The 27,562-nt window shown below is 31.4% G+C and overlaps 1 protein-coding gene across 1 annotated transcript; it reads left to right on the top strand.

Moving 5' to 3' along the window:
- Positions 1-12,438: 12,438 nt before the first annotated feature.
- LOC139522448 (uncharacterized) lies at positions 12,439-27,562 on the top strand. Its single transcript, XM_071315953.1, has 4 exons — positions 12,439-12,482; positions 20,837-20,867; positions 24,129-24,269; positions 26,656-27,562. The coding sequence occupies exons 1-4, from the start codon at positions 12,453-12,455 to the stop codon at positions 26,907-26,909; spliced, it is 456 nt and encodes a 151-aa protein (XP_071172054.1). The 5' UTR covers positions 12,439-12,452; the 3' UTR covers positions 26,910-27,562.

Here is a 27,562-nt window from a genome sequence, read left to right as displayed (position 1 = left end):
AGGCAGTGGCAGAAATAACAGTTTCTGATTGGAAGAAAATTTGTCGTCATGTTGCAAACATTTAAGATGAATACAGAAAAAGAAACATTGTAATCGTTGAACAAATAGAGAGTTTGATCATTGACCTAGTAGACATTAGAGACAGTGCTAATGACAATGATGACAAGGTTTTACTTTCTATTGTATAATTTCCAAACGTCTGTGCTACATTAAAATTCTTTGATAAAAATATTAGTTTCAGTTAAAATGTCTTTTAGGTAAATCGAAGTTACCAATATGGTAAAAATATAGAACAATAAAAAATAAAGAGAGACAGTGTTGCTATCCCACTTGCAACACACACACTTGAACAATAAATTCAGAGAGAGAAAATAAAGAATGTTCGATAATACATAAATACATGGTTTAGTATGGAAGATAATCTGATTATTCTGGTGGTGATTTATTTGAATTTGTTATTAAACCTTTTATTTTCCTCTTGTTATATTTAATATACATCAAGTAAAATTCTAAGGAAAACAATTAAAGAAAATTCTGTACAATAAAGGAAATCAATAAAGTCGAAGTACCATTTGTAAGTTATCCCAATGCCCCATCCCCACCCCAACAACAAAATCAGTCGGAATAAAAGAAAGAAAACAAAGTATATCAAAACGTCTTAGAATTACGAAATATACATATTTTGTAACTGCCGTCGTCGTAGTTATACTTTAATATTCACAGTTTCCAAAATGTGACACTTATAATGTGTTTTAAAACTCTGTTTCACAATTGCATGAACGGCTATTTCTCACTATTTACTTTGCGAATACATATATTTAGTGTTTACATTTTTTATCCCAAAACACCTTGCACTGGTCCATGATGAGCGAACCGCTTAAACTCAGTCCAGTCAAGTGAAATAAAAGTAATATCTAAAACTGAAAGTTTCGTAACATATACCCAGGTCTCACGGAGTAGAACGGATGTTATCACAACATCAGACTCTGCAAGAAAACACATCATAGAAAACTAAAATGAGCAACACGCTAAACGAACTAAAGACACTTTTACCACGTCTCAGATTGTTGTTTACCATTTACATCGTCTAGTACCGAACATGACCTATTCCTGAATATGAATGTTTTGCTGAGTGTGAATTCGCATTTCTATAAGACATGTCACGGTATTTGTTCATCCAACACTCATGTATTTAGTTATGATGTTTGATTTTAAACATATTTTATTCATTAAGATATGAAAAGGATTGAGCAACAGGCACAGCCTATAAAAGCTCTCTCCATATTACATGTACAAGGTATAATTCAATCACAACAACTGTATTTAAAATAATACAATATAGTGGAACATGCATGCTACTTGTGTTACTTACTAAATGCAAAATATATTTAAATATATAGGCAATTAATCATCAGTTATTTAAAGTACCTTGAAACATGCAAATATCCTTTATAAGTCATTAGAAATATATATATGGCTTGAAAGAGACACTAAGCTTGCTTAGTGGAATAAATGAATTAATGTTGGAAAGTAGAAAAAAAATAAAAAATAAAAATAGATGAAACAAAAATTAAAGTAAGTTTCAAACAAAACGTTGAGTGTCACTGATATATTTCTAAACAGATTTAAAAATAGCAATATTCATATCATATGAAAATAATCTGTTTCCAAAAAGTAGTAATTCAATATTTATGTCAACATTATCAACAATGGAGTAAATGGAATCAAGAAGGATCTGTCTTACATCATTATACTTAGGGCAAATAAAAAAGAAATGTTGGTTATCCTCAACAGGATGGTTACAGTTTGTGCAAAAAGTGTTCTCGGATAAGAACTGATTAAACAAATGAGATTTAAGGTTGCTAGCATTATTTCTGAGTTGACAATGACTTATATTTAGTTTCCTTATCCCATAGTTGAAAGGTTTAAATATATCATCAGTCCTATAAAACTTATCTAGTCCACTTCTAAATATACCCAAACTTGGTGATTTTTGTAAACTCAAAGGAAGACTATTCCAAAGTCTTATAGTGGAAGGAATGAAACTATTAAAATAAGCATGATAAGAGCTAGTTCTAGCAAGAGGCGGGTGAAAAGTGTTATTTAGTTATGATGTTGTATTTGGTATTCTGATCGGATATTGATAAATGTCTTATTGTTTTGTAGTTGTATTTAAAAAAAACTATTAGTATGTAAAAGTACTGATAATTAATCACCCAGTTCATTCATATGATTTTAGATTAAAGCAACTATATGTACACAAATTATTTGTTTTACACTTTGAATTATAAGAAATACCGACTATAGCTAGATAATACAATAAATTATCTAATTACTAACACAATTCTATATTAATATTCTTGTAAAAGTTATAAAATACTTCAAATAACATCATTACAATCCTAATCTTGATTTATATCCAAATTTTAGAAATTTACCTGACTGTGACGTCACTTTTGTGACCTTTTTAAACACAGTCGTGTGACGGACAGTTCGTTCTTCTGTTGTGCTGTTTTCGTGTGCTTTCCTTGGTTGTTTGACGTGTTCGTTGTTGGATTTGTTTTCTCTCAACTGATTTATAAGTTTTGAACGGCTATTACTACTGTTGTCTTTATTTAATGTATTTTGATAATACTTTAATCCTTTTTTTCATCTGGCAAATATCAATTTAATAAATATAAAGGTGACAGACTCAAAACTAACTCAACAAAGAGAAACTAACAACACTTATGACAAAATAACGAAAGACGACCAAACAAAAACCACCAAAAAAACAAGTTATCAAAAAATACACTGCTTAAAACAAAAGTATTTCCATTACGAACTCAACAGACAATAAGTGGACGAGTTTGGGTCTGAGTTAGAAAACTTCTTTTACATTTGAATCGCATAGTTTCAAAATAAGGTATTTAACTCGACGATAAACAAAACAAAAATGTTATGATGGTTCATAGGTTCATAGCAGTTATTATTATATAACAGTTTACCCATGGTTATTTTATATGAAAAGAGAGACAACAAACACAATGACTTATCATCTACATGGCTATCATTCGGTATCATTCTCAGTTTATCGAGATAGTTTATGATTTCGCGGAACTCTTTATCTCGCTAGGTAGTGCTGCTATCACAGTAACAGTGCACTGCTGACTGCCAAAAACTAAGTCCAATCTTTAAAATATGTGGAAATGAATAATAATGTTCTAAATATATCGCTCTTATTGTTTTTTTAATCAAGAGAGTGTCCAGGTTCATTAAATTTAATGATGGTTATGGTGAAAGTTATCGGTTTTCCAAAAAAAAACTTTAACCACAGACTGAAAAAAATGTTGACTAAACGTTCGTCGCAGGCTTGAACCAAATTGTCGTTTGTCGGTCTTCCAGTTTTGCCATCAGATCGTGGATAAAATAACAAAAGGGCCGAAAAATGAAGAAAAAAGAGGAACATGTCTGTGAAACGAATAATATATCTCCGTCATACTAAATTAAGGCAAAGCCATACTTTTAAAAGACCCCCCCCCCCCCCAAAAAAAAACAAAAAAAAACATACTCCTTTCCGAATCATTATAGAATCATAATGTTTATCATAGTCACATTCCAATATAATCATCGATAAATTTGAAACTAAATCTGAAGTGTTTAGGATAGTATTGTATATATGAATTGGTTTTTTATTCTCTTTATTCTTAAAAAAAATCATATTTCTTTAAAAGTAGGATTGCATTTCCTGTATCGCAGAAACCTGGTAGAGTGTTATAAATAAAGTTAAAAGTTGATTTTAATAAAAAAAAAAAAAAATAATCGTGTAAGATCAAGGATTGCATTATCGTGATTGCAGAAGTCGATGAGTAACCTACGGAAGCCGATAAGGGCCATTCAAAAAAAAAAATTTATGTCGAAATTACATATTTAGTGTAGTGATACGTAGTAAGTACGGAACGGATGTGAGCTCTGCGCCGGAGATTGTTCAGTAAGGTGCAATCACCAATATTAAAAGACTTAATACCAGTTCACGGAATGTTTTACTTCGCGATTTGTCCTGCTATTCATGTTATAACGGTCGTGATGAAAATAATTCCTGTACTAGCGAAGCCGGAACTTTTCGTCAATATAAACTTGTGCATGAAATGGAGGTAATTGAAAGACGAATCCCAAACGGCAACGAAAACCGTTTCATCGAATTAATAAAAACCCGGGATTATATTTGCCGTTTTCGCGGACGATCCAGGAGTAGATTACTATATTTTAGAATGTATATCAGAAGTTAAACGCTATAGATGACTTGGGAAATAATTCTCAAGCCAAGGTTCAAGTAATTGAAGGGGTGTATTTCGACAACTTATGTGCCAGGGAAAATACAATTCTATTCAAATTTAACCTAGGATAAAAATGTTCGATTTACTTGCAGAGTGTCAGATATATTTGTATTGGTTGAATTAAGATATAGAAATTTTACAATGACAGATGATATGCACCTTGAAAGTTAAACATCCTATGATAAAACAAAAATATGGAAAACCGTATACATGTACTTCCGTCCCATCTTTCCTTCCTACATTACTTGCGACAGTACTGCATTTTTAGTTGAAATAACTTAAAGGGTAAACATTATTAAATCGATTTCCACAACTCGAGGTAATTTTTGATAAAATGACATCACAAAACGAACAGAACCAGAATCAACCAACAATATAAAAAACCGAATAAAACTTGCAAAAATTAAACGAAGTCAAAAACCCTCTTAGACGCCGCATGTTAAAGTGTAACGTCGTGTTGTAGGAATGTCGTGCCCAACGTTTGAAAGTAGAAATAGAGCTATCAATACTTCAATTCAATCTTATTACAGGAAGCAATGTAGTTTGCGCTTATATAGGGAGATGGAATGCTTGGCATGCAATGTCAGTCCTCATATATTTCCACGTCGTATTTCTTTATTACAAACTTGTCTGGCTGTACAGCCTTTCCACGGCAGGTAATTTAAAATTCTGAGACTGGATTTTAAAAATATATAAGTTTCTCACTGAAGGTATCCAAAGAAGGTAACCAAAGATTTTGCGACGATGCAAATATTAAACTTTACAATATAAATTACAATTCTTTAACCAATGAATTCAAATAGCAAAAGCTATGCAATTAACAAATATATACTTATTAAGCTTCATGTAAATTATTTAACAATGAAATACATTAAATATGAAATTTGGAGTTTTACCAAGGGAGCTAATAATTAATTAATAACACTGTCTGCTACACAGCATTTCGGGGACTCTCCTTTTGGTATCTTTCCTCCCTCTTTTATAGCTGACTAATCGGGGGGCTTTTCTAATTATTGGGGCATTAGGATTAGTGGATCGTAACCCTTGGCTAGCGAAAATGGGATGACCTATAGTTGTTAATTTCTGTGTCATTTAGTCTCTTGGCAATCATAATACATATTCTTTTATATATAGCGATGTCGTTATTACGATATAGTGATGTCGTTATTACGACATGATATGTCGAAATTACGACATAGCGATGTCGTTATAACGACATGATATGTCGAAATTACGACATAGCGATGTCGTTCTAACGACATGTTATGTCGAAATTACGACATAGCGATGTCGTAATAACGACATGTTATGTCGAAATTACGACATGCTATGTCGTAATTACGACATAACATTTTTTTTTTTGAATGGCCCTTATCGGCTTCCGTAGTAACCAGAATTTTCGTTTAGTATTAAATATATATTTGGATGTAATTCGTATCATTCTCAAGTCTCATTTACAAATAAAGATTTACCAAACATTTGCAATTACTCATAAATATGTTATGTTAAAAGAATAATCATCTTCATGGACCAGTCAATACTTCAATGATGAATACATTTTAAAACCCTTTCTTCGTTATTGAATATTAGCTAGAAACATTTTATCACTTTTTTTTCATGTATTCGTTATTGGTCGAGCACAAATTCAAAAAGTTCATGACCATCTATTAACAATATCGAAGCCATTCAATTGCTTCAATAACAGATGGATTTTAAATGTAAGTAAATATATTTCTTCAATTAAAAAAATGTTTAAAAGATGTCTTTGGATACACGATAATTGATACATTAGATTATAGTAGTTCTAGTACTTGATAAAGTTGGATGAAAGTTTATATTGCATAGTTACCCATATAATTTTGAGAATGTTTCAGACAGAGAAAGAGATGTATACTAGTATATATTTCATTTGTTTCTTTTGTTTCTGTATAAAAGGAATTCAATTGGTTTTTTTTTGTTTACGTGGGTTCTTATGAAAAGTAAAACCACAAAAATACCGAACTCTAAGGAAAATTCAAAACGGAAATTCTCTAATCAGATGGCAAAATCCAACGCGCAAACACATCACACGAATGGATAACAACTGTCATAAAGATTTGTCTATATTAAAATTCCTTAGTGTGTGATCTTCAGTTATAAGTAAAGTTAAAAGAATTTCCATTCTTCACCCATGATATCGTTTCCAAAGATATCGATGCCCAGTTTTGTTTTTAATTTTCTTGTATACAAGATTGGGGTTCCCATATTTTGTCAAATATATATATTGGTAACTGTTTTGATACTTTTTTTTCTTCTTCTTCTTTTTTTTTTAAACAGTCACATTTAAGACGTTTGAAAGCGATTTGTGAATGGATAACTTTGGAAATTCACACAATAGTCAGTCATTAGAGCTGATTGAAAGGTGCTGCTTTAAATTTTCAGATTAACTACTCAAAATCGTCCGAGATAGTTACAATCTGTAATAGTAAAAGATAGCCTTTATGAACTTTGTAACGAGTTTTTTTCAATAAGATGCGGACTTTTAATTTTTTCTTCCTTCTTGAAATTTTTATAGATCTCTAAAATCTGCAACCTCATTCTTTACAATTTTGCAGTATAAACATTAAAACTTCGGATCTACCTACGCGTTACAATATTGTTCATTGTGCTCATTTAAAAGTTTAAATGATTAACTACATCGTAGAATTGAACCGAGGTGGGTTTTCTTTATTTTATGCGATTCATTCAGTTGTTGTGTATCACCTAGATTTGTATCTTTTTAAATTAATCGATTAATGAGATATGAAAATCTTTTTTTTTTGCATGTGAAACAATATTGGTTGAGGCCTCATTGCCTGCTGAAACAACGACGTATATTTTTGTAAAGAGAAGATACGGAACCCACAACCACGGTCTTTTTTAACAGTTCGAAAAATGTGTGTGCATGGTATACTGTAGATGAATAGTGCACCTTTGAATGCATGACCTAAAATAATGATTCATTCAGATACAGTGTCTGATTCGGTTAATCTGACTCACGCTCTGCTAGAATGGTCTTCTATGGTATGCATCAGTATCTTGAAGTTCTATTCCAAATCAAGGTTTGTCATTATATAAATAACACATAACTGAGAAGGTGATAGAGCAAATTGGTATCCCCGAGAAAACATTGTCAACTGCGGCGATGCCAAGGTTGACAATGCTTTTTCGACGGGTACCAATCTGCTACAGCACCCTCACAGCTATATGTTATTTAATTTATTATACTGAATGTCCTATCATTATTGTCTTTTACATATGAATTTTATTTAAAAGTATATTCTATGACGTCATGTACAAAACAACGTTACGGGGGTTAGAAAAATCAACAGAAGTGAAGCAAGATGTTTTATTCTTTTATTTTGACATTCAAATAATAGTAACAGAATCTGAGCTAAAACGTAGAACTTAAGCATCGTCTTTAATAACTTGATGAAAATTGACTAAATCAATTCGTATTAGCCAATCATTTCAACGTGAAGTATAATAATGTTTTTTGCTGTCCTGATTTGACTATACATGCAAGGAATGGAGGTTTTGACATAACATCCGTCAGGGTGTTATACATATCTCCTTGTGGTTGAAGTCTTTATATTTTTATTTTCATTTTTTATCAATTTTTTCGGTGTTCAAACTACAGTTCATATATACATATGTGAATAAATGAAATCAAATCAAATATGTTTATTTCCTAATCAAAGGGCCCTTATAGGCATATCAATTACATACAAATAAATCATAATAGACAAAACATAAATACATGTTTAGAAACAATATGAAATTAAACATTATAGTATGATTCATATAAAAACAAAAGAACAGTATATATATGTATATACATATATACGACATTGTCAGTTCAGCAAAATAAAGCGGATAACTCTTCACCAAGTATTATCTTTAAAACTTGTATTAATTTTAACTTGACAGTATTATTTCGCTCTTCTATGTTTGAAGTTAAATATTTGCATAATTTTTTAATAAAATTATCATCATCATTTGTCATAATCCATATAAATAGGTTTAGTGAATTAAGCATTCTTAGTTTTGGATATTCCATAAATAAATCATCAAGTAAAATGGTTCTTGAAGTTACATATAGAGGACATTCCAACAAAAAATGGAGTTCATCCTCAGTCACATTCAAATTACAATATTGACAAAGTCTTTCACATCGTGGAATATTCTCTAATTTACCTGACATATTTACCCTGCGTTCATGACGACCAGTTTCAACTCTTAATTTGTGATTACTTAACCTAAATTTAGTAAGAATTTGACAATTGCCATTATTTATAGAGGATAGATAGGTTTCTTTACCAAATAAGAATTTAAATTTAAAATAAGTACTCAATTTTCCTTTATCCTGTAAATAAGAATCTCTGGTTACTTTCCAAGTCTCAAGAAAACTGTTTCGGAGACATTGTTTAAGTGATTTTTTAAATTTATATTTACTTAAGGTTTTACAATAAGCCAACTAAAGTTTAACTTTTCCCCATAAAAGAGTATATTGGTGTACCAGGAATTATTACCTTTGTTTAAGCTATGTAAATATATATACTCCTTATATGCTTTATTCAGCAGGTTTGGTGGGGAATTCTCAAGTCTGTGCCAATACGTGAAGACTTGTTTTAACATGTCTATGTAAAGAGGATATCTTCCTAGTTATGTAAGAACTCCTACATTAGTGCACAATTTAGTAACACCAAGGATATATTTACAAAATTTATGGTGAAGTTTTTTCAGACTCCCAGTCCTTAAATATATCAAAGAGAGATGATGATTTTCTCTTAGGGGTTATATTAATAGTGCCCCAGTTCTCACAACCATATAAAATAATAGGTTTAATACAATGATCAAATAAATGAAGAAAGTACCAATACTAGGATTTGAGGATTTCAAGTCCCTATGAATAGAATGCATGACATTGTTATTATGAATCTAAGAAATAATAAGGATTTTCAAATTCACAGTCTTCAAATATACAGCATATGATACTATCTTAAAAACACTTTTAGGTTCATTAAATAATAAAATATACAATAACATTCAAATGATATGTTGTCAATGGTTTCGAATTGCTTATAAAGGAGCTACAGTGATAGACAACCCTCCAAAATAAAAATAAAACAAATAAAAAGATGAAACAATCATAAAAAATAAGTCAAAAAACACAGACAACGCCGTGCCCAGACAAAAAACGAACAAACAAACAAACAAACAAACAAATAATTTATTAGAGTCTCACCTCTTTAAAACATTTGATATACAACACAATATAATATTAACAATTTATAAAAGAGCCACTCTAAAAAGAGTTATGAGAGACTATAAAAACACAGATTAAAATACATTGATATTACATCTATTACATATATCAATATATCTTAGCATAAAACACCATACTATTAAAAACAATTTTTACAAAAGAAAACAAACAACATTATAAACACTTATTACGAGTATAAAATACACTTTCTCTTAAAAAGTACTTCATGGCAGATTTTGGCTGTAAAATAACAAACTCTATCATCATGAAACATAAATAAAAACTTTTCTTCATTACTTAAATTACTAAAACTACTTTCTATATTACATACACTGTTAAACAATATTGTTCGCAAATCTGCATATTCTGGGCATTCTTATAAAACATGTTTTTCATCTTCAATTATATTCAAATCTTTTTTTCTACAATTAAAACAGAACCTTTCATTTACATCTATACCTTCATATCTGTCAGTTTCAATTTTAATCGGAGCAACACCTGCTCTAAATTTAGCATATGCACTTCTATATATTTACTTCAGTTAACTTCTAACCTTCAAAATGATATTCATGTAATTGAAAACTGGTGTGCGCAAAATTGTATGAAATTAAATGCCAAAAAGTGTAAATCAATGATTGTTGGTTCAAAACAAAGACTTTGTTCAACTGGAAACAGTTTAGATATCAATATTTCAAATGAACAAATAGAAAATGTAGATTGTGAAAAACTTCTTGGTTTATATATTGACAAAAACCTTAATTGGAATCAGCAGATAGATAAAATGTCATGTACTATATCAAACAGAATCAATTTATTACAAAAGATAAGAAAATATTTACCTATGCATATACGTATTATCTATTTTAATGCTTATATTCTGCCACTATTTGATTATTGTTGCAATATATGGGGAAGCTGTTGTGAAAGTGGAATAAATAAACTTAATAAGTTATTAAAGAAATCTGCTAGGGTTATAGTAGAAGCTGACATAATGACATCATCCAGTTTATTGTTTAATAGTTTACGCTGGTTAAATGTGGAAAAACGCATTCAATACCAAAAGGCAATACTTGTATTTAAATCATTAAATGGTATGGTTCCTAACTATTTACAAGAAAATTTTCATTTTACTGATAATCAAAATTATAACTTACGTTCAGCTGATGAAAAAGTATTAAATCTTCCAAAACCAAAAACAAATTTTTTAAAGAAAACATTTACATATTCAGGTTCTCAAATATGGAACAGTTTACCAAATGAAATAAAAATGAGTAATACACTTGTATCTTTTAAAACAAAATGTTACAAATTTTTCATCAATTGTGCAAATTAATATGCTTTTTCATTATTATTTAAATACAATTGTATATTGTGTATAATATAACTTTATAATACTCTATGTACTTATAAATATGTTATTATTATTTTGAGGACTCTCAGGAAGATTAGTTTTAACTAATGGGATCATCCTCTTGAAATAAAGATTATTTATTTATTTATTTATTTATATTTACCGGGCATAGTAATACTTAAATATTTTTCTGTACAATAATAACGAAATAAAAAAAACACTGCATAATTATTAAAACATTTAGCTACACGAACTACCCCAAGCCCTTAAAAATACGGGGTTGAAGCAATTGTAAATCTTTTCACCAGAGACAATGGTACATTTCTCTTATTGCAAAATGATTCGTTCACTAATGTAGATGGTGTAAGAAACAATCTCTTCGAAAATTTTAAGGACGCCATCACGAGTTTCTACACCGTTATGGAAAATCTGTTTGGCAGATATCAAAGAATATGTTCGAATTGACGTTGCCATAATCCTCTTTCCCTCGAATGTTACCTACCAAATTAAGCTTATCATCGAGTTTGTACTTACATGAGCAACATGGTGGGTGCCATGTTGAGCATGTTTTGTTTACCCTTCTGGAGCACCTGAGATCACACCCGGTTTTCGATGGGGTCTTTAGTTTTCTATGTTGTCTTTTGTGCTGTTGTCTGTATATTTGTCGTTTTTGTGTTACAACATGGCATTTTCAGTTTGTTTCGATTTATGAGTTTGAATGTACTATGGATATTTTCCGCTTCTCTTCTTATTTGTTGTCTATAACAAAAACTAATTATAGTTAGACTTTCGGTCATTGGTACAAATACAAATATATATATCAACTATGTGCGTATTATTTATTATTTTGTTTTATCTAAATGACGTTATGAACATACAAATGCTATTCTCGGAATCGACTGGCTTTAAAACATTGTCTTTTCAAATCAACTCTTTACGAGATGACGCATGTAGAAATCACAAATGACCTGAATCAATGTAGTTTCTTTACTCTGCATAGATTTGTTATATTTAATAGCTCTTAAGATATATAGTACACACTTCTGAATTTCCAATATATGTTCATATAAAACATCACTTACTAGAAAACAAAGTACATATTTACACGTAAAGATATAAAAGTATATATATGGAGAATTTAAAAGCTTTTAACTCATACGAATAAAGTAAACAGACATGTAACTATGTTAGGAGTAGTTAGTTTACCATTTGATGAAATTTTTTTTAAACAATTTGAAAGGAAATTGAAAAACTTCAAATTAGGAGACTCGCATTGCAAAACAAAATACAAAAGATTTTTACACAATTATAGCTTTTTGTTTTGCCAGAAAATACGTTATCAAAAGAGACAAAGGTTCCTTTTCCTATCATTAGTTTCCGTTTAATCGAGTTAAAACCATAATATGTATAAAAGATCTATTGTTATTGCACATATGCATCTAACATTACAAATTATAAATAAATTGGGAAAATATATAGCAAATTATCACTTTCTAAAATGGCACCATTACGTGTTGGTCATATTTTTGTGAGTATATTCTTTATCTTTAATGAATCTTTAGATTTTTTTAAAACGCACTAAAGAAAGGGAAAATGTATAAATTTCTTCTAAACTTCGTTTGTATTTCATTTCTTTTTTAGTTACGATCAAACACTTTTCCTGAGTATATGTGTATGTGTAATATATACCATAGTATTGTACGAGTCCTTGACACAGTTTAAAACCCGACGTAATTGTTTTAGTACGAATCATCCTCTCTTTTTCAAATAAAATACATGGCTAAATATTCGAATGGTAAAGTAGACTTGAACAAAATTTCATTATTATTTTATGTCGATTCTTTCCTGCATGATAACTATATTTTGATACACATTTCTAGCTACACATACTCTGACTAAAAGTGCTTCTTGTGGTTTTAAAACAGGAAACTGTTGTATAAGGCACGCTCCTTGTCGTCATTAATTCTCATCAACTGGAATGTTCCTGGAATGTTCATATTTTCACACATGTCACAAAGTCTGTTACAACTTCCAGTTTTCGCAAATTTCATGTTGGATAAAATGGTATTTGGTTATTTTTCAAACAAGTGAATTTGTTATTGTTATCGATAACACATGTTACAAAGTCCGTTACAACTTTTAATTTTCAACAAGAGAATGTTGGATAAAATGGTCTTTTGTTATTTTCAAAACAAGTGAATTTGTTATTGATATTGTTTCAAATGCGACAACAACAGGAATGTTCTTGTAAAAGTAACAAAAGTGTGTGTGTCCGAGTAAAATTATTAAACATACAATATCCGGAGATGAGCAATTTGTAGTTAATTTCATTTTCTGTGAAAATTCCTTTGAAACGGTGTTGTTTGTCATTGTTTTGCTTTTAATTATGTTTTTGTTTTGCTGTAATACCGTTACTATGGTATCGTGCTTTTGTACTGATTTATTCGTTCCTTTTCAAAAAAAATTTAGAAACAGAAGATGGGGTATGATTGTCAAGGAAACAAATATCATGAAGAGATATAGATAAAAAATAAATGTTTAATCCCGTCACAATCATGTGACTTTCGGATGACTCGCTAATAGTTGTATTTGATATGCATTGCATTTTTGTTTTTCATTTGAATAAGTTAAGTTGGTGTCCGTGTCAGAGCGTTGAAAGTCTACGAAATTATTTTAATGATTTCTGGTTTAGGAGCGAGTTAGAGCTTGTCATATTGTTTACACACTCATCTTTTTTTAGAAGGGTGTATGGTGAACATACATATGACTATTGTGTCCCTTTTGATGTAGTTTTGAATATTATGGTAGAAATCAAGTTATGGTAGAAACAAGGATGTGTGTCAGAAGCCTTTATTTAGGCCCTGATTTGCTTACGACTTCAATATGCAATTCTTTTATAATTTTGCTAATTCAAAGTGAATATAAAAAGTACGGTCTGGTCCAGAAATTCAGTATATTACCGTGATGAAAGTAACATTTACACATTAAAAAGTGTTATTTTACACAAGGTTTGAGGTAAAATGGTGTATAATCAAAACCCTTACTCACATACTCCCTAAATCCCCAGTCACACTGTCACGTTTCGGCTATCCCATTTTGCTAGTTTTTTTTTTAAATAGGGTTGAGATCTCACAAACATGTTTAACCCCGCCGCATTTTTGCGCCTGTTCCAAGTCAGGAGCCTCTGGCCTTTGTTAATCTTGTATTATTTTAATTTTAGTTTCTTGTGTACAATTTGGAAATTAGTATGGCGTTCATTATCACTGAACTAGTATATATTTGTTTAGGGGCCAGTTGAAGGACGCCTCCGGGTGCGGGAATTTCTCGCTACATTGAAGACCTGTTGGTGACCTTCTGCTGTTGTTTTTTTTCTATGGTCGGGTTGTTGTCTCTTTGGCACATTCCCCATTTCCATTCTCAATTTTATTAGAGGGTTCGACCAAGGTTTTGAAAGTTTTCATGATTCATATATACAGTCATCAAAAATTGAATATGAAAAGTGAAAAAATAATCAAAATATTTAAACCATGAAATAGAAATCAAGTAACCTAATTGAAATGACAGATGTATCTAATAATACTAAAATAACGAGGTCCAACTTGTCAGCCGTCATGGGGTAAAAAAGACAAATCAAAGAATTCAACTTTACATATAGCTAATATAGGAAAATGGTGTTGATTATAAATTACACCACTACAGACCCTTTTGTTTTCCACATAATTAATATTGCCAATAATTAACAAGTTCCGGGTCGGATCCGATACCGATACCAATAGTATATCCGACTGTTACCTATTACCTTATCTGTACGTTCCACATCTGACAGGCGCACCACCAAACAGTGTATTTAGGATTTTGCTATATACACGGGTCATAATCATAGTGTTCACACTACTAAATTCAATCATTGTCACATTGATCCCTATTGTAGTATTTTAATAAGAATGACTTTCTAAGATGGCAATACGAATACTAAAAATCTGGACTTAAAACAAGGCGTATAGGTACAGTTTTCAATTTGTTAGCGGTCACTGATGACGTAAAACAACGAATCAAAGAATTCAATTTTATTTATAACTAATATAGAACAATGCTGTTGATTAAAAAAATACTCCATTCCAGGCCCTTTTGTTTTCCAAATAATTAATATCACCAATAATTGATAGGTTCCAGGTCGACGGGTTAAAACAGAAAGATTTTGAAAGCATAGAAAACTGTGCATCTTATAATCGGCATGACTTTATCAGATTACAATACCAATACTAAAATAAGGCATACGTATAGTTTTCATCTTTAAATCAGTCACGGACCCGCGATATCACGGGTGTGTTCTAGTTAATAATCTGAATTTTATTAATTAAAGACGCCGTTTCTTATATCAATTATCACATCGTAGTGACACGTGATACTGTGTAGAATAAACGTACAAAAACGTGCGAAAACTCACAATCACCTTATACGTCTAGAAACAAATACATCTGCTGGCTACGCTTTTGCAATTTCTCTAGCAGGTTTTGCAGTATTTTTCCAAAATGCAAGTCGTATGAAACTGAAAACGAAGTATATGAGGTTGGATTCTTAAATATGAATACAAATGTATAATCAGTTTAGAAAAAACAGGGGAAAACAAAAAAAAACTCTTAAACTGTAATTGCTATTCATTAAACTTTTCAATCATTCAATACATTGATTGTATTTTAGGGCCTATATTGCTTTAGCTAAAATTGACATAACTTTTTGAATTTTTTACTTTATAATGAAAATTTTTTAAGCCGTCTTTTCGCGTGGCGGAAAAAAAAATCTCATAGATTGATTCTGAGATTAATTGTTTTATGGTATGAAAATGTGTATTGGTTACATTTCAGCAATGCCCTACAAGTGTTTTCAAATCAAATTAAAATATTGATTTGTAAATTTTAGTTGGAAAGTACTAAATGAATTTATTAAAACTCATAAGCCGTAGACCTGACAACGCCGTTAAAAAAAAAGACAAAAGCAAAAAAACACAAGCAACATGCTTACAAAAAACAACATAGTTTTCTAATATTTATAACAACTAATCTGTCATAAATCGCCATAATCTTTTATTTTTTCATTTTCATTAATTATTGCTTTAGCTAAAATTTACATAACTGTTTGAATTTTTTCTTTTATAATGAAATTTTTTTAAGCCGTCTTTTCGCGTGGCGAAAAAAATTTCTCATAGTTTGATTCTCAGATTGAATGTTTTATGGTATGAAAATGTGTATTGGTTACATTTCAGCAATGCCCTACAAGTGTTTTCAAATCAAATTAAAACATTGATTCGTAAATTTTAGTTGGAAAGTACTAAATGAATTTATTAAAACTCATAAGTCGTTGACCTGACAACGCCGTTAAAAAAAGACAAAAGCAAAAAAACACAAGCAACTGCTTACTAAAAACAACATAGTTTTCTAATATTTATAACAACTAATCTGTCATAAATCGCCATAATCTTTTATTTTTTCATTTTCCTTAATTTTGTCTCAAGCGTGCCTAGTGATGGTCATCGGTGCATAAAAGCTCAAATTAATCTCATTGCTATAACGGAGTGTTCAATTATAAAAGCTTTATTTCAACAAATGATAGAGTTGCACTCGTCTGTATCTTATGACATACAAAAACAGTAGCTTACTAGTGAAAATAAAAATTACATCATACAATTCAAGAGTATATGAAATTCGCTGATAGCCACCAAAAGCATATTTAATAAAGGCAACACTAGAATATCGGTGATCAAAAGTCATAAATCGATTGAGAGAAAACAAATTCGAGTTACAAAAAAAAACGATGGATGCACATCAACTATAGGAGGAAAACAATGGAACAACTAGAACACCGAATTTTAACAAAATTATACCCAAACATACATAGTATCGAACTATTTGATAGCAAATACTATATTCCTGAACTGGTACAGGACAATTTAAGAAAAACTGATTGGTTGAGCCTGGTTGAATTGATAGCCATACCTCCCGTTTTATGACAATTTAAAACAAATTATCGCTAAAATGACAACCTTACGTGACAAAAATACAGCACAAATACACGCAAGAACATTCGTCAAAGAGAAACCCACAAACAAATAATATAATAGTCTACACAACATGCAAACTGCAGAACAACAACGAACATATCCCGTCAACGATAGACAGCACAGGATATCAGAAAAAGTGTCATGCTTTCGTAAATTACATGCAATCTCGAACTTTCTACAATTATTTACTCAATACTCGTATAAAATATTTAATGGCTATGATTTTATGGAATGACATCTTTATAATTATTTGGACTATAGAGGATAAGACATAACACATTATACAACCGAAACCATAACAGTAACATCAAAAATAAATACATGAATGTTAAATGTACAAAAAACGAGACACGTCGTTTAGCCATTTTCGGGAATATGACAATTTTGGTATTGAAATGCAATTTTATAATTATTCATCCACAAGTATAACAGAAACATCAAAAATAATTCATGAATGTTGAATGTACAAAATACCAAGCCATGTCGTACAGCAACGGTATATAACAGTCATATTCGGAAATAGGTCACGTTCTGTAATTAGCAGACAGACGACACAGTCTATGGAAGAAGCGAATCGATGTAAACGTTTCTTATATCAACGAGCGATATTGTCTTATATCAACGAGTTGCATTGTGGGAAATTTTAGACGAATGTTAGCATTATTACGAAGAAAGGCAGATTTCTCGGTATAAAGTAATGACTCTTTTCTTAAAACAGGGTGACATTTAATACGACATTCGTCTGCTGTATAATTTCCATGAATTATTTTTTCATAATAACAAGCAAGGTGTATTTAAACGAGAAAATTGAATAGTTGAATAAATGAAACATAAATGCACGATTTATCATTTGTAGATGTACACATTCAATAAATATCACGTAGCAAATCCAGTGGAATGCAATTGAAACGAATTCGATTGTTTGCTAAGCAAAAATCACCTATAAGTCAAAGATACTGCTATATTTTATTATATACTTTTCTAATATAACTGCTATAGTTTTCTAATATAAAATGAATACGATAACACGTCACAATGCATGTCAAGAAAAACGCAAACATAATTCACAAACTTAGTTCATGACTGGTTTAATGTTTGGGGATCAATATCACTAAAATTTAGTACCTGATACAAAATTAACGCTTACATGAACTTATTATTTCGAAAATGTTGCTTGACCCTATTGATAGTTGACAGTGTTTACAACCTGTTCAGTCCATTATTTTCAATCACATTGTTTAATCGACTAATTCTGTTTGAAGTGATGATGCAATGGCGGAATTTAAATGCGGATGTAAATACTCTACCGACCTATTATATCCTATTCACATGGGTAATATCGAAATAGACAAAAAAATATCATTACTTAAAAGAAAAAAAACATTCATTCAAACAATCCAATCCAATACAGTTCCCCATTTAACTTGACAATGAATATAGAAAAATGAATATTCCAAACAAATTAAAATATACAAAAGCTGATGTCCCGAAATTTGAAGATACCAACTGAGTAGCCTCAGACTATAAATTGAACAACTTCAGACACTTTCAGGTAATATATATGGTTATTTTTTAAGACAAGTGCTTGTGACCATCCACAAGAACTTGCGGTCATCCGGTGTTCAGTACTCTATTACTTTTTTTCCATTCTCAATTTTATTCAATTTTCAGAGGCCTTGCAAATAAACTTCTTCCTTTTGGCCCGAGAACACAGTTATCTCGTAGTGCATTTCTTTTAAACAATAAATTCAAATTAAAAACATCGCACATGCTCTATCTCAAAAAGATACCGTATAGTGTACTACTGGTGGATCAAATAACAAATAATATCAAAATTATAGAAACATCTACCAGCTCTAACTCAAAATATCAAACAATTCTGTGTAAAGGGGGTGAAAATTCAGTTTGACAGCTTCAGACGTAATAAAATATCACCTTTTTTGACTGGACTAAATCACTACTTAACATAAAGATTCAGCACCCAAATGACGTTTCTGGAGTACTGGAAAGAAGTTATTTATAAGGGGAAATTTTTACAGATATAAAAAGATGGTGCATGAGTTCGAATGAGACAACTTTCTATCAGAGTAATAATTTGTAAACCATTATAGATAGGTAGGGCCTTAAACACGGAGCCTTGGCTCACAGCGAACACCACGCTATATAGGACCCAAAAATTACTAGAATTAAACCATTCAAACAGGAAAACCAACGATCTAATTTGTATAAAAAACGAGATTCAAGAGTACAGGTCAGATTTTGTCGAATCAATCTGAACGAGGACAGTATTATTCATCTTTGGCAACAGTTAGTTTCATTGTTACCAATAAAGAAAGTCTTCCATGCGTGCGTTGGGAGAATATCGGATATATATTATTTCGATGCGTTCATTATAAAATTTGCTAAATGTTATATATGTGAACAATAACTGTGATACTTAGCTATTTGATTACGACATTGTTAATTAAACCCTTATTTGACTAGTTTTGCTTCAAAAACCAATTGAGAAAGATGTTACCAAAAACAATTTGAATTTAAGCAATTGTCTTAAAACTGCTTATTGACATACATACAATACTACTAAGAAGTAAAATTACAAAAATACTGAACTCCAGGAAAATTCAAAACAGAAAGTTCCTTATCAAATGACAAAATCAAATGATAAAACACACCAAACGAATGGAAAACAACTGTCATATTTCTGACTCGGTACTGGCATTTTCAAATTTTAAAAATGGTGAATTGAACCTGGTTTATAGCGCTAAACCTCTCATGTGTAAAAAAGTCTCGTCAAATTCTGTCATATTTACAACGATGCGTGAACAAAACAAGACATACTAGTAATAGGTAAAATTGTCAAAATATGGGTACAGCAGTCTGATATTAATACTATTAAGTACTAATATTGATATAACAAAAACACTGCTATGATATTTTAAAAGTATCGCATTGATATTAGAATTAATAGCATTTGTTTATTTATGTATATAAGAAAAACACAGCACTTCAAATTTTACACGGACATAAGCTTTTGCTTCTAGCTAACTTCTGAATGTACATTTAGACTCAATTGTTGTTTATATTTGAACAATAAGTTTTTAAGTTAGTATTTTCTTAATTTTTCGTTGCTGAAAATAGCATTTCCGCATGGAATGTCTGCATATTTACAATTGATATTAGACAATATCGCTATGTGATATAAGAAAAGTTTTTATCGATTCGCTTCTTCCATAGACTGCGACATAGATGTGGTAAAAATGTCATTAGTTAGTTTAGACATAGACCAAGTCTGTCATAAGATTAAGGTTTATACATTAATGAGTATGCAAATAAACTCATCCTGGATACCAGGATTGAAATTTCATATTTACGCCAGACGCGCAAGAAAATGGGTACAATGATATAATCGGGACACTGTAAAATGACAAACATGATACAATGATATATTTGACCTAAAATTGTTATTTAAATCATAACTTTGACAAAATAAGATAAGAGCAAAAGCCATCACAAGTAGATAACTTAACGCCTTGAACTTATTTGTATATAAAACATCTTTATTATTATATTCTGCGTAAGCCCTCTGCTCATATCATATCTAATTATGCAGACTTGTTGGCAGGCCTGCGTGTAAATCAAGCATTTTGAAGACCTTACGATAGGCAAAACACTATTCAACAATATGAATGCTTATAACAGATAGACAAATGGTTTGTGAACATAAGAAGGATGTTATTTGATAGATATATTATACATTTTTCATTTTCGAATTCAAAGAACCAAAGAGTTCCCTATTGCACATGTGTAAAATTTGTATGTTACAGGTGCTCTGTAGCTGTATCCTGATTTGTAGTGGTATGTAGCTTAACTTACAATAGTGTATGCTATAAGTAATTATATAAATGAAGTACATTCATTTCTTTTATTCAAATAACCATCAAGTGTATATACTGTTTATTTTGGACATTCGTCATTTTATCTAAAATTTTATGTGACAATCAATTGCAAAAATCTTATGAATAGTTGTATTGCACGCAATTCTAATTGAAGAGTCTTACGGTACTCGTTGAAAAGGGATGGGGGAACATTGCACGATATCAGAGACAAAAGAATGAAAAGCGAGGACGAAGAGTAAAACAAACAAAAGAAGAATAAAAAAAGACAATGTTTAAAGATAAAAATGACGAGAAGACTGCATAGAAACTATACATTGAGTAACACTAACCCTAATAAATATTTTGCTAATTGTTAACTTCCCATTTTGCAGTAGCAACATTCTTTGACCCATCATATTCCATATGCACATCTTCATTATTACGTCCTTGTTGATTTTCTCATTACACGGACCCCAGTTACAGTTGTGTGTTTCTTATACAAAACACCAGCAGGATATTTTTGAAAATAACTAAAATCTACACTCAGTCTACTGAAACGTTTTATTATTATCATCGTCAAGTGAATGACGATATGATGTGTTGGTGTCGCAACTATTAACAGAAATGTTTCACAGTTTTAAATCTTTAGACAGTAGATTAGTGGTTAAGCTGCTTTAAAATTTACCAATGGTGTTCTATTCCATCATGTCATTATGAATACATAGCAGGGGACACTTAAACTGACAGTACATACTTTATTATTTTGTTTGGAGGTGCGATTGGCGATATATATCACCGCAGTAGGATCAAAATTACTGTCATACTTTTGTTGAACATCTGATGATATACTCTGTAGTTAAACCTATCCTTCATTTTTCGAAGCAATGTATCTATAATGCAGTGCTAGAGACGGGGTTTTAAAATTGTCAAAAAGAAACAACAAACAAACAGTTTGTACATTGTTTGGATGCTATTTATTTATCCTATTCTTTGACCGAAATTATGTCATCACTATACAGTAATCTTTTGACCCGATACAATTAGTGCGATGACGGAATAGGAAAATATCGATTATTATTATTATCTAATTTCTCTTCAAAGAACACGGATAAAAAATTGCTCAGCAAACATTGTGTTTCACTGGATCTTACAATAAAACGCTAATGTAAAAATGTATCCTAGCTACTATAAATTAACAAAAGTACAATTTCTCTTTTCATATACACACATTTTTATGATGTAAGACTTAAAAATCTTTTAAACTATTATGACAGAGATCTTATTACAGTGATGATTTGTTAAGCTTTATGAATAACTTTGATTGTTATAAAAGGATTGATAAGTTTACTCGGATCGTTTCCAAATTTCCGGTCTCGGTAAACATCATCTGCATAAAAATGAGGATGTGCTATCCCGTTTGGAATAAGCTTTTCTACAGGTGCAAACAAACTTAAAAACAAAATTTTATATCTATGGAAGTATTTAATAAGTGTTTTAAGTAATTTGTGGTAACAAAATCCCCGAATTAATAATTAACCAGTAATAGTAGTATATATATTACGTTCACTGAAATACAAAAAACAGACACGGGCATGGAAAACGAGTTATGTTATATAAACACCATAAATGTTAGTGTAGAGTTTCTCGTGTTAAACTGAATAATACAAATTTAGGAAAAGACAGTAATTGCCGTTTATATTTGATTTATTTGAAGTAAGTTCCTTTAGGTAAATTTCGGCAGTATATCATCGAGATAACGGTTAATTGTTGTTGAATTTATCAATTGAATGCAATTTAAATGGGTCTTTGCTAAGTTTGGCAAAAAACTGTAATTCGTAACCGTACACGAACAAGTCGGCTATTAAAGGAGCGCAGTTTGTACCCGTAGGAATACCTATAACCTGTTCGATCAACTTTATGATGATACGAACATGTCTGACCACACCTCTAGTAGGTAAATCTAGCACATTTACCTTTCTCGCGCATTATAGAAGAAGTTCAGATATCAAATCAATGCATACAGACCAGATTGTAGGACTGAACCATCACGGCAATAGAAAACAAAATACAATCATGTGATCAAATGTAAATTGTCGATTAGAGATTCGTTTTTTTTTTCATTAATTTTGTTGATGGAGAGTTAGAGTTGTATGCGACAGTACAAACTATTCCTTTCCAAAAAAAATCATTTGTGCTAGAAACGTCCCGATGTTACGTGCGTGTCTTATATTCGCATTATACATTTTTGTATATTGATAAGCCTGAAATGTACTATGCAATAACGCCGAAATGTTTTGAAATTCCCATTTATGCTGAACAAAAGCACGCTTCATGTTGTACACAAATATTCGACCAGCACTCGATTACTCTATATTATTTGGTATATAAAAAAACGAGTTTCTACATAATTTTCTAAACGAGTTCAAGTCAAACTAAACGCAAGCAAGGATCTTTTAAAGCCTGTGTGGAAGTTTTGTGATGGTGTTATCTATGTTAAATAGTCAATTCGGAAAAATTCCCCTGCCTCCTCCCCTAAAACCCCCGAATATTAAGTGAAATAATGAAGTGGTATATCATTTATTCTATACAACTACGTTGTATTTTTAAAGGGCATACGATACAGTTACAGGGGAGTTGGTGACGTTGCTAACGTAAATTGTTATTTTCGCGACTATCACTTATCGGGAAAATATTCAGTTTTCGACTGATTTTTATCATGCAGACTTATCTAACTTTAAAACGAGTTCATGGACCCCTCTTTTTTAAAATGCCATTTTGTTTGATTACGTAAGAAGATAATGTGTGCCAATTTGCATGAAATGAAAATAGTGCACTTTTTTAAATTTGATAAATATACAGCAAAAAATGACGTTTTTTTTTTTAACATTCGTGAACATTTGATTAATATGAAATATTTGAAAAACAAATTGCACAAATTTAAAGGACATTTATATAAAACAGAATTAACAAATAAATTAACAAAAAAACAGCTTTTAAAACAAAAAAGATATGTATTTCTGTCGAAAGGAAACATTCGTCCACAAATCCGAATTTTGAGCAAATATAAAAAAATTGGACCTTATTTTACTCAAAAAGTAGCACATGAAGGTATATTTTTATTACATATTTGATTTAATCAGGCAAAAAATAGCCTATATGCAAATTGTCAGCAAAATTTAATAATATGGGATCAAAACTGTATCGTATGCCCTTAATATGACCTGCATTTTGGTATTTACAGGTAGGAAATTCAGGCATCATGGAATATTCGACAGTCAATGGTGGAGTGGCTTGTCACTTTATAAATATACATCGGCAACATGGAAGATCATGTTCTCGTCAGAACCTATATCAAATTCTTCAGTTGACTTCAATTCAACAGGTATATTGAATGACACATATGTTATTAAATAGTTTAGACTAGATATCTAGATCAAATAGTTTTTTTATACTAGCATGTAGGACCATAGTTACCAGCAAAAACCCATAGAAATTGGGTGCCTTATTTGAAATTTGGATTTTATATTAAATTTTATAAAGCGTGATGAAAATTCAAAATCGAATTGATTGAATTGAATTGATATAAATTGCATTTAGGATTTCCGTTAATCATTTCTATTACGGACACTGGGAAATATGAACGTTTATCATGGATCTAAATGAGTTTTTATCATGTAAATATTATTTTCAAAAATTTCAAAAAGTTTGATTTCGCGATTAAGTCGATATCATTTTCCTTCGCTACAGCTGAAGGTCATGTCATGTCCAACATAATGAAACTGATCAAATAATAAACCTGGAAAACGTTCTTAGTCTAGTATTTCAATCATTGATGTAACAAAATTATTCGTCTTCCCTCTGTTTACAATTTATTGCTGCAGCGTGGGAAGACTGAAATTACTGGTTTTCTTCATATATAGCGAGTATCTGTATATAGATATAAAAATATAGATTTAAGTTGCACGTTACTAGTAAGTTTATGATGACAAGTACACCTTTGGGGATATACAACGTGCTATAAATTGTTATTTTATATCACTTTTAGTGTTTGACATGTACAGAAGTGGGAGATTATATGCTGTAAATCAATACTTCGAAAATATAAGAGATAAACTAACACAGTCAAAATATATTTGCAAGCTGACATTACATTTAACACTCGACTATAAGTACTTGCCATGTTACATATTATGTCTTTAAATGCTCAAAACAAACAAGATTGTCGCTGTTTCAGTTTTCGTCTTGTTTTAAATCTAACTTACCTAAAATCGTAATTTGGACATCTGAGGGAAAATCGCCGACGACTTTCCTAAACTTTCAATTAAATACTACAATTGGTATCGTCAGTATATAATATCTAAGTCCTAGTGTAATCTTCATCAGGTGCGCTTGCATGAAACAAAAAGTTGGAAAGCAAGCAAAAAAAAATTAAAAAAAAAGTAGGGTGTATAGTTTTGCAGCCACGTATTGCCCTGATGTTAATTCCGACGCCACGTGTAGAGAAAGTTCCACATTTTATGCAACTCGTCTAAACATCAACCCAACAATGTTAGATCTGTAAATTTGCTTTCGCAAATTTTTGGTTCTTCCCTCGCCAGGATTCGAACCCATGCTACTGTGATATCGTGACACCAAATCGCCTGCACTGCAGCCGTCCCGCTAGACCACACGACCACCTGGGCTCTCAAAAAAAGAGCTTTCGCTGGCCGTGTGTTACCTTTCCTATATATATATATATTAAAACTGACTGGGCTCAGGTGGTCGTGTGGTCTAGCGGGACGGCTGCAGTGCAGGCGATTTGGTGTCACGATATCACAGTAGCATGGGTTCGAATCCCGGCGAGGGAAGAACCAAAAATTTGCGAAAGCAAATTTACAGATCTAACATTGTTGGGTTGATGTTTAGACGAGTTGTATATATATATCTTACATTATATCTTACATTAATTTGTAGGATCCTTTACCATAGATAATTCAGCTGATCTGTAACAATAACATCTTCATGCCTTATATATCATGTACTGTAGTACGCCGCTAGATTAAAACTGACGTGGAAAGGTAACACATGCCCACCGAAAGCTCTTTTTTTTGAGAGCCCAGGTGGTCGTGTGGTCTAGCGGGACGGCTGCAGTGCAGGCGATTTGGTGTCACGATATCACAGTTGCATGGGTTCGAATCCCGGCGAGGGAAGAACCAAAAATTTGCGAAAGCAAATTTACAGATCTAACATTGTTGGGTTGATGTTTAGACGAGTTGTATATACATTATGTACACAGCCATGTATCACCATCATTGATGGCGATCCGATGGATACATCTGTTGTAGGGTTGTCACTGACTCAGACGTACTTATGAATATAATTATTTTCTGTGACTGTATCTTACATTAATTTGTAGGATCCTTTACTATAGATAATTCAGCTGATCTGTAACAATAACATCTTCATGCCTTATATATCATGTACTGTAGTACGCCGCTAGATTAAAACTGACGTGGAAAGGTAACACATGCCCACCGAAAGCTCTTTTTTTTTTAGAGCCCAGGTGGTCGTGTGGTCTAGCGGGACGGCTGCAGTGCAGGCGATTTGGTGTCACGATATCACAGTTGCATGGGTTCGAATCCCGGCGAGGGAAGAACCAAAAATTTGCGAAAGCAAATTTACAGATCTAACATTGTTGGGTTGATGTTTAGACGAGTTGTATATATATATATCCGGCTTCTCTCTGGGTATTGCAATTAAGATAAAACATACCTACCTTTACGTTTTAGCGATGGATATGGATCCTGCAATGCGACTAAGTATGAAGGCACCAACTGGTGAAATAAATCACATTGTTGATATCATGAATATATCGACACACCATGTTTTGGAGTGCAGCCGAGAATGTATGGCAAGAGAGAATTGTACCTTTTTTGTCTATAGCAAACAGGAACAAAAATGTGGTTTGTACAAGGATGACGAGGAACACGGAAACGTTATCCAGTGCTCTCAGGACATGTTTTGTTATTTTGTCTGGGTATAAATTCTGTAAACATTTAGCTTTGTGAAAATATTTTGTTATTAATTAGAAATAACACTTTCATCTTCATCTATGCAACTTTTGAGCACGTGAGATCACCCCAAGTTTTTGGTGGGGTTCGTGTTGCTTAGTCTTTAGTTTTCTATGTTGTGTCTTCTGTGCTATTATTTGTCTGTTTGTCATTTTATTTTTAGCCATGGCGTTGTCAGTTTATTTGCAATCTATGAGTTTGATTTTCCCTCTGGTATCTATCGTTCCTCTTTTGAAATGGGAAACTCATAAAAAACAAGAGATGTTGTATGATTTGCCAATGAGACAATTAGCAACACGAGACCATACGAGACCACCTGTTAATTGCTGAAAATGAATTATTATTGTATTTTTATGAAGCTTTTGTATCACAGATTTGTAATTCCAATATAATGGAATTTGATTCGACTGTCATACAAGTGTGAGGTTTAGCTAGCTATAAACCCAGGTTCAATCCACCATTTTCTACATAAGGAAATGCCCGTACCAAGTCAGGAATACGACAGTTGTTATCCATTCGTTTGATGTGATTGAGATTTTGATTTTGCCATTTGATTAGGGACGTTTTGAATCGTATTTTAATACGTGCAAAACAATTAAAACCCCGCTACTTTATTCTAGGACCA

Source organism: Mytilus edulis, chromosome 5 (genome assembly GCF_963676685.1).
Source record: "Mytilus edulis chromosome 5, xbMytEdul2.2, whole genome shotgun sequence".
NCBI classification, from domain to species: Eukaryota; Metazoa; Mollusca; class Bivalvia; order Mytilida; family Mytilidae; genus Mytilus; species Mytilus edulis.
The sequence above is the reverse complement of the archived record's forward strand: the minus strand, read 5'-3'. Positions and strand labels throughout refer to the sequence as shown.

Coding starts and splice junctions, on each gene's coding strand:
- LOC139522448 (XM_071315953.1), top strand. CDS start 12,453: ATGGCACCATTACGTGTTGGTCATATTTTT. Junction 12,483..20,836: donor TACGTGTTGGTCATATTTTT/GTGAGTATATTC, acceptor TGTATGTTACAG/GTGCTCTGTAGCTGTATCCT. Junction 20,868..24,128: donor CTGTATCCTGATTTGTAGTG/GTATGTAGCTTA, acceptor TGGTATTTACAG/GTAGGAAATTCAGGCATCAT.